Source organism: Alligator sinensis, unplaced genomic scaffold (assembly GCF_000455745.1).
Source record: "Alligator sinensis unplaced genomic scaffold, ASM45574v1 scaffold628_2, whole genome shotgun sequence".
NCBI classification, from domain to species: Eukaryota; Metazoa; Chordata; order Crocodylia; family Alligatoridae; genus Alligator; species Alligator sinensis.
In genome coordinates this window covers 6,101,487-6,113,972 of record NW_005841833.1, presented here as the reverse complement: position 1 = coordinate 6,113,972, position 12,486 = coordinate 6,101,487, and the positions used below count along the sequence as shown (strand labels likewise).

The 12,486-nt window shown below is 58.7% G+C and overlaps 2 protein-coding genes across 2 annotated transcripts in view; both read right to left on the bottom strand.

Annotated features, from left to right (window-relative positions):
* Positions 1–1,072, bottom strand: part of ASPHD2 (aspartate beta-hydroxylase domain containing 2) — an 8,703-nt gene extending 7,631 nt beyond the window's left edge. Inside the window, exon 1 of the mRNA XM_025199619.1 lies at positions 594–1,072. The gene's annotated coding sequence lies outside the window, so the exon portion shown is untranslated. The remainder of the gene's footprint in view (positions 1–593) is intronic.
* Positions 1,073–8,138: 7,066 nt separating this feature from the next.
* Positions 8,139–12,486, bottom strand: part of SEZ6L (seizure related 6 homolog like) — a 74,574-nt gene continuing 70,226 nt past the window's right edge. Inside the window, exons 16-19 of the mRNA XM_025199912.1 lie at positions 11,688–11,720; positions 11,157–11,271; positions 10,935–11,037; positions 8,139–9,940 (exon numbers count right to left, since the gene is read on the bottom strand). Of these exons, the coding sequence (XP_025055697.1) occupies positions 9,911–9,940; positions 10,935–11,037; positions 11,157–11,271; positions 11,688–11,720 (281 nt within the window). The 3' untranslated portion in view covers positions 8,139–9,910. The remainder of the gene's footprint in view (positions 9,941–10,934; positions 11,038–11,156; positions 11,272–11,687; positions 11,721–12,486) is intronic.

Genomic DNA, 12,486 nt, shown 5'->3' with positions numbered 1-12,486 from the left:
GCCTGTCCCCCCAGCGGCTGGGTCCCACCCTGCTGCTGCGGCGGCGAGCACGCAGGATGCTCGCGGGGATGCAGGGAGGGATGCAGGGGGATGCTCTGCGCGCCGGGAGGGATGCGGGCAGGGATGCTCCGTGCACCCGGCTCCGGCTCCAGCGATGCAGCCGGCAGCACGGACCACAAGTCCCAGCAGCCCCGAGCGGGAGGGGCCCGGGCCCGGCACCTCCTCCTCCGGCCCAGGCTGGGCTGGGCTGCGGCCCCCGGGACCCCCCTGGCTCAAGCACCTGCCGGGAGGATGCCCCAGGGCTTCCCGGCTTGCACGCATGGCCCCCCCCGACCTGGGAAGGGGCTGCGCGGGGGCTGGGGGGCAAGGCTGGCAGCTGACGCAGCCCGGGTGGGCGCCTGTCACGCCCGCGCTGACGGTCCAGAAATAGTCCTCGTGCAGCCTTCGCCGCCCCCCGCGCAGCCCTGGCGGGCGCCGCGCAGGAGCTGGACTAACACCTAGGCAAAGGAGGGCCCTAAGCGAAGAAGGGGCCCAGTTGTGCTTATTTTACTTATTCTAATTATTGAGTGGGGGGAAAAGGAGTATAAACATACCGTACTAGGTGGGAGCCCACAAGCGTGTTTGCTGAGGGGGTGCAACACGTCCTGCACCCCTTGGCACGGCTTGCACTCTTCGTGCCTGTCTGCACGGCTTCCCGGCTGTATAGACCGGACCTCGTGGGGTTTTCTGACCGGGAGATGGGGCTCGCCCCGTACCAGCGACCTGGCGCAGTTGCTCCGACCCAGTCTCTGTCGCCTGCAGACGTTATTGGGGATGCTTCTGTTTTCTCCATAATAAAAGTGTTCGCTAGCAGAGAGGCAGGGACCTGGTAGTGCCCTGGACGCCAGTTTGCAAACTATCCAAAGTGGTTTGCTTGCCTGGAGCCCACTAAAGAGTTAATCCATCCCTGATCCTGTGGGCAGGTGATGGGCAGGCCTGACCCTTGCCCATCTGACTTCACCCAAACCCATATGCATGCAGAGCTAAGCAGGACACCGTGCCGAGCAGCCCCAGCCCGGCCCCCCGTGCCTCCATTCCCTCGGCTGAGCCTAGCACACGTGGCCCGAAGTTTATATATAGCGCCAAGGAGAGCCGTGGCGACAGTGCCGCCGGCATGGCCATCTGTAACCTTGATCCGGGGCAGGAGGGCTCATGCATTGCGCGTGTCAGTGCACGGGGCCTGGCCAGAGCTCTGTGTGCTGCAGAGTGATTTAATGCAGACGCCGAGAGCCTGGGGAGCGCTCGCTGGGATGCTGCCCAGGAGAGATGACTAGGCCCTTGCTGTCACGGGCACCCGCAGCAGATCATCCCTGCTCCTGAGCTGGTCGAGGTCCAACTTGGAGGCAGCGGTGGGTGTGGGGCTGTGCCTGGACTACGTCTTCCCAGAGGTTGTTCCAGCATTAGGAGCCCTCTCCTTTCCAGCTGTACTTCAGTCGTGGCCAGGCTTGCTCCACTCCCATGCTGTCGTTTGGCTTCACCAGCCTTCTCCATCCTTTTCTTTTTGTTGCTTCAACCCTCCGTGTTTGCAGCATTTGTGCCCGCGTTGTGCCGCGTTACACCCAGGAGCCCACCCCCATCCCCTCGATCCCCCTCCTGTCCCCTCTCTGCCGCGGCTCCGTTTTCAAATCGCTTTCCCGGACCCGAATTGCGCACTCACCGGCGCCTGCTGCAACGGCACTCGTGCATGGGTACGGCTGCCTGGCTGGATCCAGCCTAGGGTTGCCTCCGCCTTTGTCACAGCCAGGGGATACCCACAGCTCATTATCAACCTGTGATTGATCACCACACAGGGATCTTTCTCCTCCGATTTGCTCTTGTTCATCCTGCTTCTCTCCATCTGGCTCCCAGGGCCATGCAGGTCTTTTGGCACCACTTTCCAACCCTCCCGTGCACTGGCAAAGCCTTCCCACTGCGTGTCATCAGCCTGTTTCGTTAGCACGCTCCTACTTTCTTTTGGGGGTGGGGAACAAGGTCATTGATGACCAGATTAAATCAAAGCAGCCCCGAATCCCAAGGCTCGTCCACATTCGAGTCCCCGCGCTCCTCAATCCAGCCAGCTCTGCTAACTAGTCCCCTTCGTTTGCTGAAGCTTGCCCTTTTGAAATGGCAAACCTTGGTTCCAGACCTATTTTTTTTCCTACTTAATTGAAACTGAATCAATTCAAGATTGCTTGATCCAGGGTTACGTTCGGGGACCGGCACGGCTGTAACAGCCTTATTACTTCCTGCAACCGCATCTAAAAGAAGCCATCGCGTCTTGCTGGTTTAGTCGCTGTTTGCTTGAAGAAAGCTGCTGGAAAACCTCGGGAAAAGTGGGCCAGCAGTGATTAGCAGCGTTCGTGCGCCGGTCTCAGTCTGGGAGAGCAGGATCTCCCGTGACGGCCCGGTTCCCGGTACCGCTTGTCTCTAATGACATTAAAGGCATTGCAGTCTACATCCCAATGCTGGCCTGGCGGTCGAGAGCAGATGCCCAGTGCTGCCCTTGTAGGATCTTTTACCAGCTTCCCCGCAGGACCGACCAGTGCAGGGTCGGGCTATGTACGATGCTACCCTGCCCCTTCTTTCTTTATTTCTCTGCTACCGGAGCGGTGCTCCTGTTTTTGCCTGACTTGCACCGGTAACTCAAGTCCCTTCCTCTTGTTACCCAAGCTCTTCTGAGCTCCCTAGCTGGGTTAGATGCAGACCATTCAACTGCAACACCCTCCTGACTACTGTTCTCATTAGGACGTTGTTTCTCCCTGCTGTGCCCTAATGCTTTTCATCTGTTGCTGTATCCGCCCTCCACCTGATTGCTGCCTGAAAACCAAGCACGGGGATGGATGTCTATCCCTTCCTTTCTTGCTTCCAAGCTCCCCGGACCAGTTGTGCTAGTACCAGGGACTCAGGGGGAGTCCTTCCCCCAAATGCTTCCTCTCATCTTCCCCTTCCTGGCATTGGTGTCACCGGGTCTCATTATCCCTGCTGCCCTATTGTGAAACCAGAGTTTGCAATACAGGGGTAGGATACAATACACCCCTTTTTCCAGGGCTCTCCAATGGTGATTGCAGTAATGATGGTAAAAGTCTGCCTAAACCTAATTCCCTGGGGTGATTAAAGCAGAGCTGCATCTGGAGCTCCCAGCATGAGGGATGTGACTAGCATCATCCCTGGTGATTGGGTCCCCGCTGACAGATTTGTAGTAGGGCCTGGAGCAAAGCTCGAACTCACATCTTGGGGGCTATAGTTGGATGCTGCCACCACCTCCTGCCTTGCAAGCCTGTAGTTAGAGATGAAAGCCACCCCCTTCCCAATGCAAAACCCCTCACCTGCCTCTGGGTCCCAGCCTGCTAGCAGCTGTCGCTCGTTAAACCTTGGGTGGAGTTTGAGGCAGGGGAAGGGATGTGCTTCTTAGGGCCTCAATCTGACCAGAGACACCTTGGACCTGCAGAGCAGCCACAGGTGAGAGCACATCACACCCTCCCGAGGGCTCATCCAGCCCAAGTGCTAGCAGCTGAGCTCAATTAGCAGCTTCTGGGCTTCCCAGGCATGGTGCTTTGGGCTCCCCGGGGCTGAGGAGCAGGTCCTGCCCCTGCGGGGTAGAGCTGGGAAGGAGTAAAAGGGAGGTGAGGTTGCTCGGGTTTCCCCTTTCTGTGCGTAGGGAGGGGTGAGCAGGTCTGCTGAAGCAGCAGGGAGAGGGCAGGAGCTGGGGGCATGGGGGTGGGTCTGGATGTGGCAAGGCTGCTTACCTGTATCTGGGGCCCGGGGCTCGCTTTGGAGCCTGGTGCATGCTCGGGTAGGTGCAGAGGAGGGACTGTTCCCCCCACGGGGCTGTGCCCAACACACGGGGGCCAAGGGGCTGCAGTTCTCGGGGTCTCTGCCCCCCCCTTGGGCACAGCCGTGCAGATGGGGGAGGAGGAAGAGGCAGAAGGATGAGGATGATTTCATTTTTATTTTATCCATCAGCTGTGAATAAAGCGTCCGTGGTACTAGTCGCCCCTCGCCACTCCCCAGCGGCGCGGCGCTTCTAGCTAGCAGAGCGCTGCAGCTCCTGCACCTTCTCCGGCCGCTGCTTGGGTCCTGCGGAGAAATAAGCCAAGGACCCAGAGCAGTTTAAAACACAGCCAGGCTCCCCACCTGGAAGGTGCATCTGGGGAGGAATAAGCTAACGCCTGATTATGAAAGTGTACGGAGGCAGGGGCTGAGCCGAGCTGTGCCCATGCCAGGACCCACCGGTGCTGCCTGGCTCTGCATGGGGCCAGTTTGGTACCAAAAAAGTGAGGGGCAGCACCTGCCCAAAGCCACCAAGTGCCCCGAGCTTCGGGCTGCAGCCGTGATTTGCCCACGGCCGTGTCCAGCTGAGACCCCCGAGGCTCTGTCTCGATGCAGCACGACCCCGCCAGGGGCAGGGTCCTTTGCTCCCACCCCTGCACAGGCCTTTGGTGTTCCCGGGTGCAATGCAAGCCTGGGGGGTGGGAGAGGCTGGAGGCAGCTTTGCAAGAGTCGGAGCAAGCTCCCTGATCTGGGGAGCAAAGTGGGGGCTTGGAGGACAGGGAGAGGCACCCAGTGGTTAGAGCTCGTGGCCTCTAGGCACGGTGACCACATGGCCAGCCCGGATTCCAGCCTGTCTGGGGCTGAACGAGGGTTGGAGGGTGTTGCATTCCCCCATCCTCTGCCCTGCGAGGCCTGGGCCAGCTGGAAGAGACCCGGGGCCATGCCCGGCTGCAGCACACCCCTCACTGCATTCAATGATTGCACACGCGGGGCGGCACGCCACCGCCTCCTGCCACACGGGCGGCTGCTAGTGCCCCAGAGACACGCTGACATTTAGCGTGCAGCCCGGCTTGGCTCCCGCACGGTCCTTCCCGCTGCCTGACGCATCCTCCGGCCAGGCCGCAGGGCACGGGGCGGCACGCGGGCTTTGCCCCTCGGAGCTCGCAGCCCCTTGCATTTGGGGAGGAGCAGGCTCTTAGCCCCGAGTGCACAACCTGCCAGTGTCGGGTCCCTGCGGTGCGGCGTGTCTCGCACCAGTGCCCCGCAGCACGCAGGGCCGCGCGTGGTGGTGCCACGTAGGAGATGAGCCAGCTTGCACAGCAGCCGCCCCGCCTGTCTGCCCCAAGCCTGCACGCCTGGCCACCCCAAATTGCAGGGGCTCCTAACCAAAGGTGGGGTGCTGGCCCGAGGGCAGAGGCGGGGCTGCAGAGGCGAGGGCCAGCGAGACGCCCCCGTGGCCGAAGCGTGGCTGCCGAAGCTGCATTCAGTGCAAGCGCTGGCAGCAGAGGCCGAGTCCTTGCGTGCGTGCTGACCCCCTCCTGGCCCCCCTGGCCGGCTGGGCTCCGTCGCCCCAGCCCTGACCCGTGTCAATAGCTTTCCATGCGTCACAGCCCCTGGCCCGCAGCAGGGAGCCGGAGCCAGGCGGGGACGTGAGCTGCCTGCCAAGCCGTCGCGTGGGCGTGCTGGGGAACACTGCGGCGCTGGCACGCTGCTCCAGGCGCCGTGCACGGCGGCTCCCACCCTGCTCGGCCCCGGGCACCTCCAGGCTGGGGCAGCACCGTGCCCCGGCCCGCCCCAGGCCAAGGAGCTGGGACAGGGTTCAGGGGCTAGGGCAGTCCCTGGAGCTCAGGAGTGCTGCAGGCAGGTGCCTGGGAGAAAGCCCCTCATGCCCCTGGGAGCTGCCAGCAACTGCAGAGCTGGGAAGGGATTGGGCCCGTTGGCAGCTTGTATCTGAGCTGCTGAGGACATCTGGTGTCTGCAGGGAGAACGGCGCTGCCCACGTCTAAGACCGATGACCGGGTTCCCCCCAGCGATGGGGGTCCTGGGGCATGCGTGCATTTCTAGCAGGGCCGACGTGTCCTCCCGGGTCTGGCTGCCTCAGTCCCACCAAGCCAGGGACGTGTCCCCTTGCTGCTGGGCTCCCAACCAGCCCTCCCCGCTCTCCTCCGCCCCGCTGTGCCTTGCTGTGCTGGCTGGGAGGATATCACAGGCCACAACCCCCTCCTAGGTACCTGCCCACCCCCCTGCTCCTGCTCCTGCACCTGAATTTCTACCTGTTTGGATTTCAGGCGCTGCCCTTTGCAAGAATAGAGGTCCCCGGTCACCAAAGGTCTGTCCCCCGCACCCCTTGGCATTGCATCGCTCTTCGCCCCTGGATGCATGGCTTGCCAGCTGCATAGACCAGACCTCATGGGGTTTTCTGACCAGGAGACGGGGATCACCCTATATCAGCGACCCAGTGCAATTGCTCCGACCCAGTCTCTGTTACCTGCAGGCGTTATTGGGGATGCTTCTGTGTTTCCTCGTGCATCTGTAATAAAAATGTCCAGTAGCAGAGAGGCTGGGCCCAAGCCCTGCACGGCCCCACTAGAAACACGCCTGTTGCATGGCAATGCCATGGATGCCAGTCAGATGTCATGACCTGTCAGCCAGTTTGCAAACTATTCACCATGTGTTGGAACAGCTCTAGCTAATGGGCAGATGATGGGCAGCCCGGAGTCCCGGGCATACAGGCATCTAGGTGTATTACATCAGTAGCAACCAAACGTCTAACCTTACAAATACAATCCCAGATTAGCTAGACAAGATCTTTTCTCCATAAACCCATGACAGCTGCCATTAATGATATTAATTCATTATGTTCTATATTAATCAAGTCCTAGCCAAGACATCCTGTTATTTTGCTCAACACATTGCCTTGTGGTCCTGCAACACTCCAGTGGGGTGCGAAGGGGAAGGGCTGGATATTTGTTACCGAACTTCCCAAATCTGGAAGCAAGGAGACCTCAAAGAAAGCACAAAGCAGCTCATCGCCAGCGGGTAGCAGGAGCTACAGGACAGGCACCAGGCTCTTGTGAGCAGACCTTCTTCATAGACTTCCTTTCCCCCTCTGCACATCATTAATGTGGCAGAGCCACACAACTGCTTTATCGTTGGCGCTTGCCAGGTCCTCGTCCTGGGCGCGCAGGTGCTACACACCTGAGGAGGTGTCAGCAGCCGGGGGTGCATCGCCACGCTCACATATTGCACTGTCCTCACATGATCCCAGCTGAGAGCCAGGAGACAGGATGCTCGAGTTCGGGTCCCACCGGGCTGGTCCCAGCTCCTCTGGGCTGTCTGTAAAGCAGGGGATGGTTATGGCTGATGCTGGGATCTGCCTCACAGGGGCTTTGAGAGCTGCTGAGCTGACCGTGATGCATCTTGCTGAGATCCCAAACGTGCTTCCCAAAACGGTGCCTGGACAAGCGCTAGATACTGCCTGGTACTTGGTTTTAACTTTTTGGGTGGAGCAGGGCTCAAAGGGAGAATAAAACACATTGCATTGCTTAGCTGCGCGCTTAGCTGCAGACACAGGGAAGGGAGCCGTGTCTGCTCCTGGGTTACCTGCCCTCTCTCCTCTGCACTTGTGTAGCACGGCGCGGGGGCAAGTGTCCCCCAGCAACTCTGGGATATGAAAAAAGGAGCTAAAAGGCAGATGACCCTCACTCAGGGGATGTTTCTGTGCAAGAGCAAAGAGGGGCAAAAAAGTGAGTACCATCTCAGCGCCCTGTAAATGCAATGCAAAGCAAATGAATGCCCTTTCTGGGCTGGGAGGATCTGGAGAGCTCAACAGGCCAGTCCTTATCCCTTGTCTTTGGAGGATCCCACATGACTGTGAGCCCTCTCCAGCCACAAAGCTCACGTGCTCCCATCCAGCCGATGATAAGTTGCCTGGAGGAAGAGAACCCCCACGGTTTAAATGCTGGATAAAGAGCAAATCTTTTGCACCACTCGGCGTCCAGTCCAGAAGCCGGATTGAACCAAGCTCATCAAAATTCAGAGGATGTAATTGTCTGAAATGCGCGTGCGTGCTTGTGTGTATGTAATTGTCTGACTTGTGCACGCGTGTGTGTACACGGGTGTGCAGAGCTGCCGTAACCCGCTAATCCCACGGCAGCTAGCATGCAAGGCGTGCACATCTATCTCCAGGACCTGATTGGATCGCCAACCGGTTTAAAACAGAGCACCATTGGTATTAAGCGGAGCTTCCCACGGAAGTACCGTATCATTGTTCAAAAATATTTAATCCCAACAATTTTCACATTGTTCTTATAAAAACAGACAGGGATGAAGGGAAATGAAATGCCTGGTACATTTTTTTGGCACATGTTTTGTTTGTTTCTCTTGTGTCTTAAACCTTTACAAATTACAAATACACATTCGTTTCTTTTTCTCTTTTTTTTTTCTTTTTTTTTTTTAAAGGAAAAAAAAGCCTAAATGTCTCAACTGTACAACTGCAGAGATGCACTAACCTTCTCTAAACTAAAAGGGGCTGGAAAATGTGGTCATGGTTACACTTGCCAATCTACAAAGACGGAAGAAAGACGCCAGCAGCCAGGGAAGCACCCGCACTTCGGGGCCCGTCCAGGCCTCGCTGCGAGGCACTGTCCCGAAGCCGACGTGGCGAAGGGGGAGATTGGGATGGCACCGTCTGGGGGGCTCTGTTTGCCGTGCAAGGGCAGCGGCTCGGCTGTTGGGTTGCTGTTCGACGCGAACACGTTACCTTCCAGAACCAAAGGATGCTGGATGCGGCGCGGCACGCAGGGTTAGACCAGGACGAGGGCTGCGTTTTGCTTTGCTCCCCCCGTGCCATGCTCCGGGGATGCCGGCTAGCTGGCCGTCTTCCCCAGACACGCTTTGCGGTCCCCCCCTGCGCCCTCCCCCAGGCTTGCACATGGTGTGCATCTCGAGGTGGCTTCCCCTCCGTCGTGCATGGCCAGACGGTGCTTCTTGGGCAGTTTTCCTGCCCCGCGGGGGTAAGGCAGGAACGGGGCACATCAGGGCTGCCACGCAGCCGGGATCGAAGCACACGCGCCCCCCACCTATCTCCTCATCTGCTTTTGGAGGAAGGTCTCTTTCCGTGCTCATCAGCGGCCCCTTCTACTATTCCCGCAGCGGCTAGTCCAGAAGATGGGGGCTGTTATTTCGTTGGATCCCATATTCCAGCACTACGACCCTGAGATACTAGACCTGGGCAAAGGGCGAGCTTGGACTTTGAGGGAGACTCGGATTCTCCTCGCAATGGCCACAATACACGTTATCACAGAAAAAATAAGGGGGGAAGCAGAGACATGCAGGCTGTTTCACTCTCGGCATAGCAGGGACACTGTCCTGGAAGATCCTACCCATCTCCCCAGACAGTGCCGCCAAGGGCACCGAGACGTGGGCCGGGGGGATGCTGGCTGCACCAGTTAATGCTTCTCTGTAGTACTGACAAGGTCTCTTACGTGCCTCTCCAAGACTAAAAACCAAGCGGGAGCGCTGGGTAGCTTCGGTCGCTGTCTCCCCATCCTCCCCACGCACCTGAGAGCAGGACCTCTGGACCTCGCCGGCGGCTTTCCTGAGACGGGCACCAGCTTGTTGGAAAGCAGACGCCACCTTCGCTGACCGCTGCTCCGACGCACGTGTGCGCGTGCAACCCCGGACCCCGACCGAGTGCTCGGAGAACCGGGCAGGATGGAGACGCTCGGCCAGGCATACCAGTGGCTTAGGCGAGGGAGCTGAGACGGCTCCCGGCAATTTCTCGCAGGCTCCTTTTCACGACACAATCCCGGGGCAGAGGTGGAGGCTGCATTGCTGGCTCCCTGCGCCTCCCCGACCTCATGAGACCTCTGCACCGCTGTCAGAGTGGAGCTAAGCCCAGGGCGGGGAGCCGCACCTGGCAGGAACACTGTGAACACACCTATCTCCATTTAAATAGAATAAATACAGTGAAGAAAACAGTAAAACCTTCAATAAAGAGGCAAAAAGGAAAGACAACAGTAGGTCCAGGGGTCCGATGAAACTCCACGTAGTCTCTGGATTAGTTACTGAGGAAGGTCTATCAGCGTCAGTCAAGTTCGTGTCTCGAGACTTTCTGTCCTTATATTGACACTTCATATTCTCTTGTTTCCTAAAAGGAAAAGAAGACGCGTTTCAAGGAGGGGCTGGGCCGCCCGAGTCCAGCCTGGGGTGAGACCAGACCCTGCTGACCTTCAGGTCTCATCAACACGAGAGACTTGGCTAGGGACAGAAGTGATGCATAAACCGGTTTAAGTGATCAGAAACTGGTTTAACCTGTAATGGAACAGAAGCTCCGTGCATGTAAACCACCTGAAACTGGTTTAAGATAAACCTGGTTCAGCCTTAGCCGATTTGGGTCAAACTAGTTTATGAAACTTCTGTCCCAGACCCCTGTGCTGGTTTCATTAACACGAGGACATCCTTTTTCACCCGGGGGGAATTAAAGCGTGGAACTCGTGGCCACTGGAGGTGGTGGAAGTGGAGAGTTCAGCCACATTCGCCGAGGGATGGGACACACGCTTGGAGGAAAGGGGCATCGGTCGCTATTGAGCACGGGAGCGAGGGGCACGGCCTCTGCATCTCGACTTCCCGGACCTTAAATGCTGGAGGCTGCAAGGCAGAGAGGAACGGGGCGAGACCCCTGGTCAGACCCAGTCTCTCTCTCTTCCAGCCTCCACAGGAGACGGGGCAAGATGGACCTGGGATCCGACTCCGTGCATGACAGTAATAATATCCTTATGTTCTTAAAACTGCACAGCTTCACGGTGCAATGCTTTGATTTCCACTCCAGAGCATCCCTGCTAGGCCACCCATCAATTTAACTCCAAGAGGTCAATTAAACCAAGGTAGTTAGTGCCCGTTTTTCACGCAGACCCTGACGTAGGCTCCAGACAATGAGGAGAGCAGCAAAAACCTCACAAGCTTTCAAACAATCCCGACGCCTTTGCGGGTTGCACCGCGGGACCCGGTTCCACCCTGACCAGTACTTCTACACACAGCAGGGATGCATCTTATTTGGGGCAAGCCAGGGGTCTGCCACGCCGGCCTTCGAGCCAGGGGAAACAAGCCCTTAGCAGCTGAGCTAGCGCCGGGCCCGGACTCACCCCTGTCTCGTAGATCGGGTTGTCGAACTCGGTCTCGACGGTGATCTGGCTGTACGGGTGGGAGTACATGAGGGGCAGGCGCAAGCTGGAGTAGTACCGACACCTGGGGAGAGACGAGAGCGGGAAGTCTCTGCCTTGAGCCACCCCGGCGCTCGAGGAAAGGGAGTCAAAATGCAAGAAGCAGCCCCTGACTGCCCAGTCCAGCCGGTGCCCCCAGCCTACCTGGTGATATAGATGTACGCTCCTCCCAGCAGCAAGGAGATGATGAGCACCGGGATGAAGATGGCCAGTGCCATGTTTCCGCCCTCGAGCGACGTCTCTGCCGCAGCTTCTGCTACTAAAAATGCAAAATTTGCCAAGAAGTTGCTTTTTCTCCCCTCCCCAGTCCCCATGGCATTGCCCCAGAGTGATGCTGCTTTGGCCTCTAACTGCTACCCCCCCAGCCCAGCTGCTGTATCACGAGCGTGCGTGCAAACGGATGGAGAGACCTGCCCCCGCGGGGCCCAGGGCCCTGCCTGGGGAGGCTAAGAGACGAGGGGTTGCCTTGCTTTGGGGTACTTGGCCCCGCCGGGGATTGCAGACTCAGGGCTTCCTACCGGGCCCCGCAGCAAAGGGGACTGACTGCCTGCCCTAACAGCCCTAACAGCCCCCGGAGCGCGGAGAAGCCTCGCGCTGGAAAGTTTCCACGACAAGAAGCCCCCGTGGGCAGAAGCGGCGTCCCCACCTACCCCCCCGCGTGTGCATCTCACTCACCTTCCAGTGCGTGCTCGAAGGTGTCTCGATTCACTGGAAGAGAAAGGGGGAGCGGTTGATACGTGCTGGATTGGAGGCATGGGAAACCCCCCCCATCCTCCGGACGCCAGCACCCCGGGCCAGGGAGCGCGGCACCCCCTTCCCTCCCCATGCAGCGCCCTGTGCACGGTCCCAGGGACGTCTCCCGACCCTGCTGCCTCTCCTCCAGCAGCAGCTGGTCTCGTGAGGCGTTTGTGCACGATGTGTGTTGTTTAAATGTGCATTGCAAAACAGCCCCAGAACGGTGCCAGGAGCCCACGTGCACCATCACAGAGCAGCCCTGTCTCGTGTCCACAGCTTCCCTCTGTGCACCTGTCCTGCCCCGGCCCCAGGGACCTTGCGGCTCATGCTGGGTGATGTGAGAAGAGATTTCACTTCTACTTTTGCTGCCTTGATTCCCCGTATCCTCCGAGCAGCCCCAGCTCAGACCTGGCCAGGTGCCCCCCGAGCCCTCCCGCACCAGGGCTGTTGGAGACGTGTCGAATGCCCAAGGCAAAGGGAGCTCAGGATTTGGGGTGGAATCACAGGAAGCTGAAACTGCTCTTGCTTGCTAGGCCCGGGCTGCACGATCCCCTTCGCAGCTTGCAGCACAGCTCTCGGAGGTGTTAAGACGCTTCCTTCCCCTCCCCTGGGGGGAGAGAGCCCATTAGAGGGAAAACCCACGCGGCATCACAACTCCGCCGTGCAGCCTTGGCCTCCGGGCTGAGAGCCGGCACGTGGGACGGGAGGCTTCTGCCTGCCTTGTTTCAAAGAGATTATA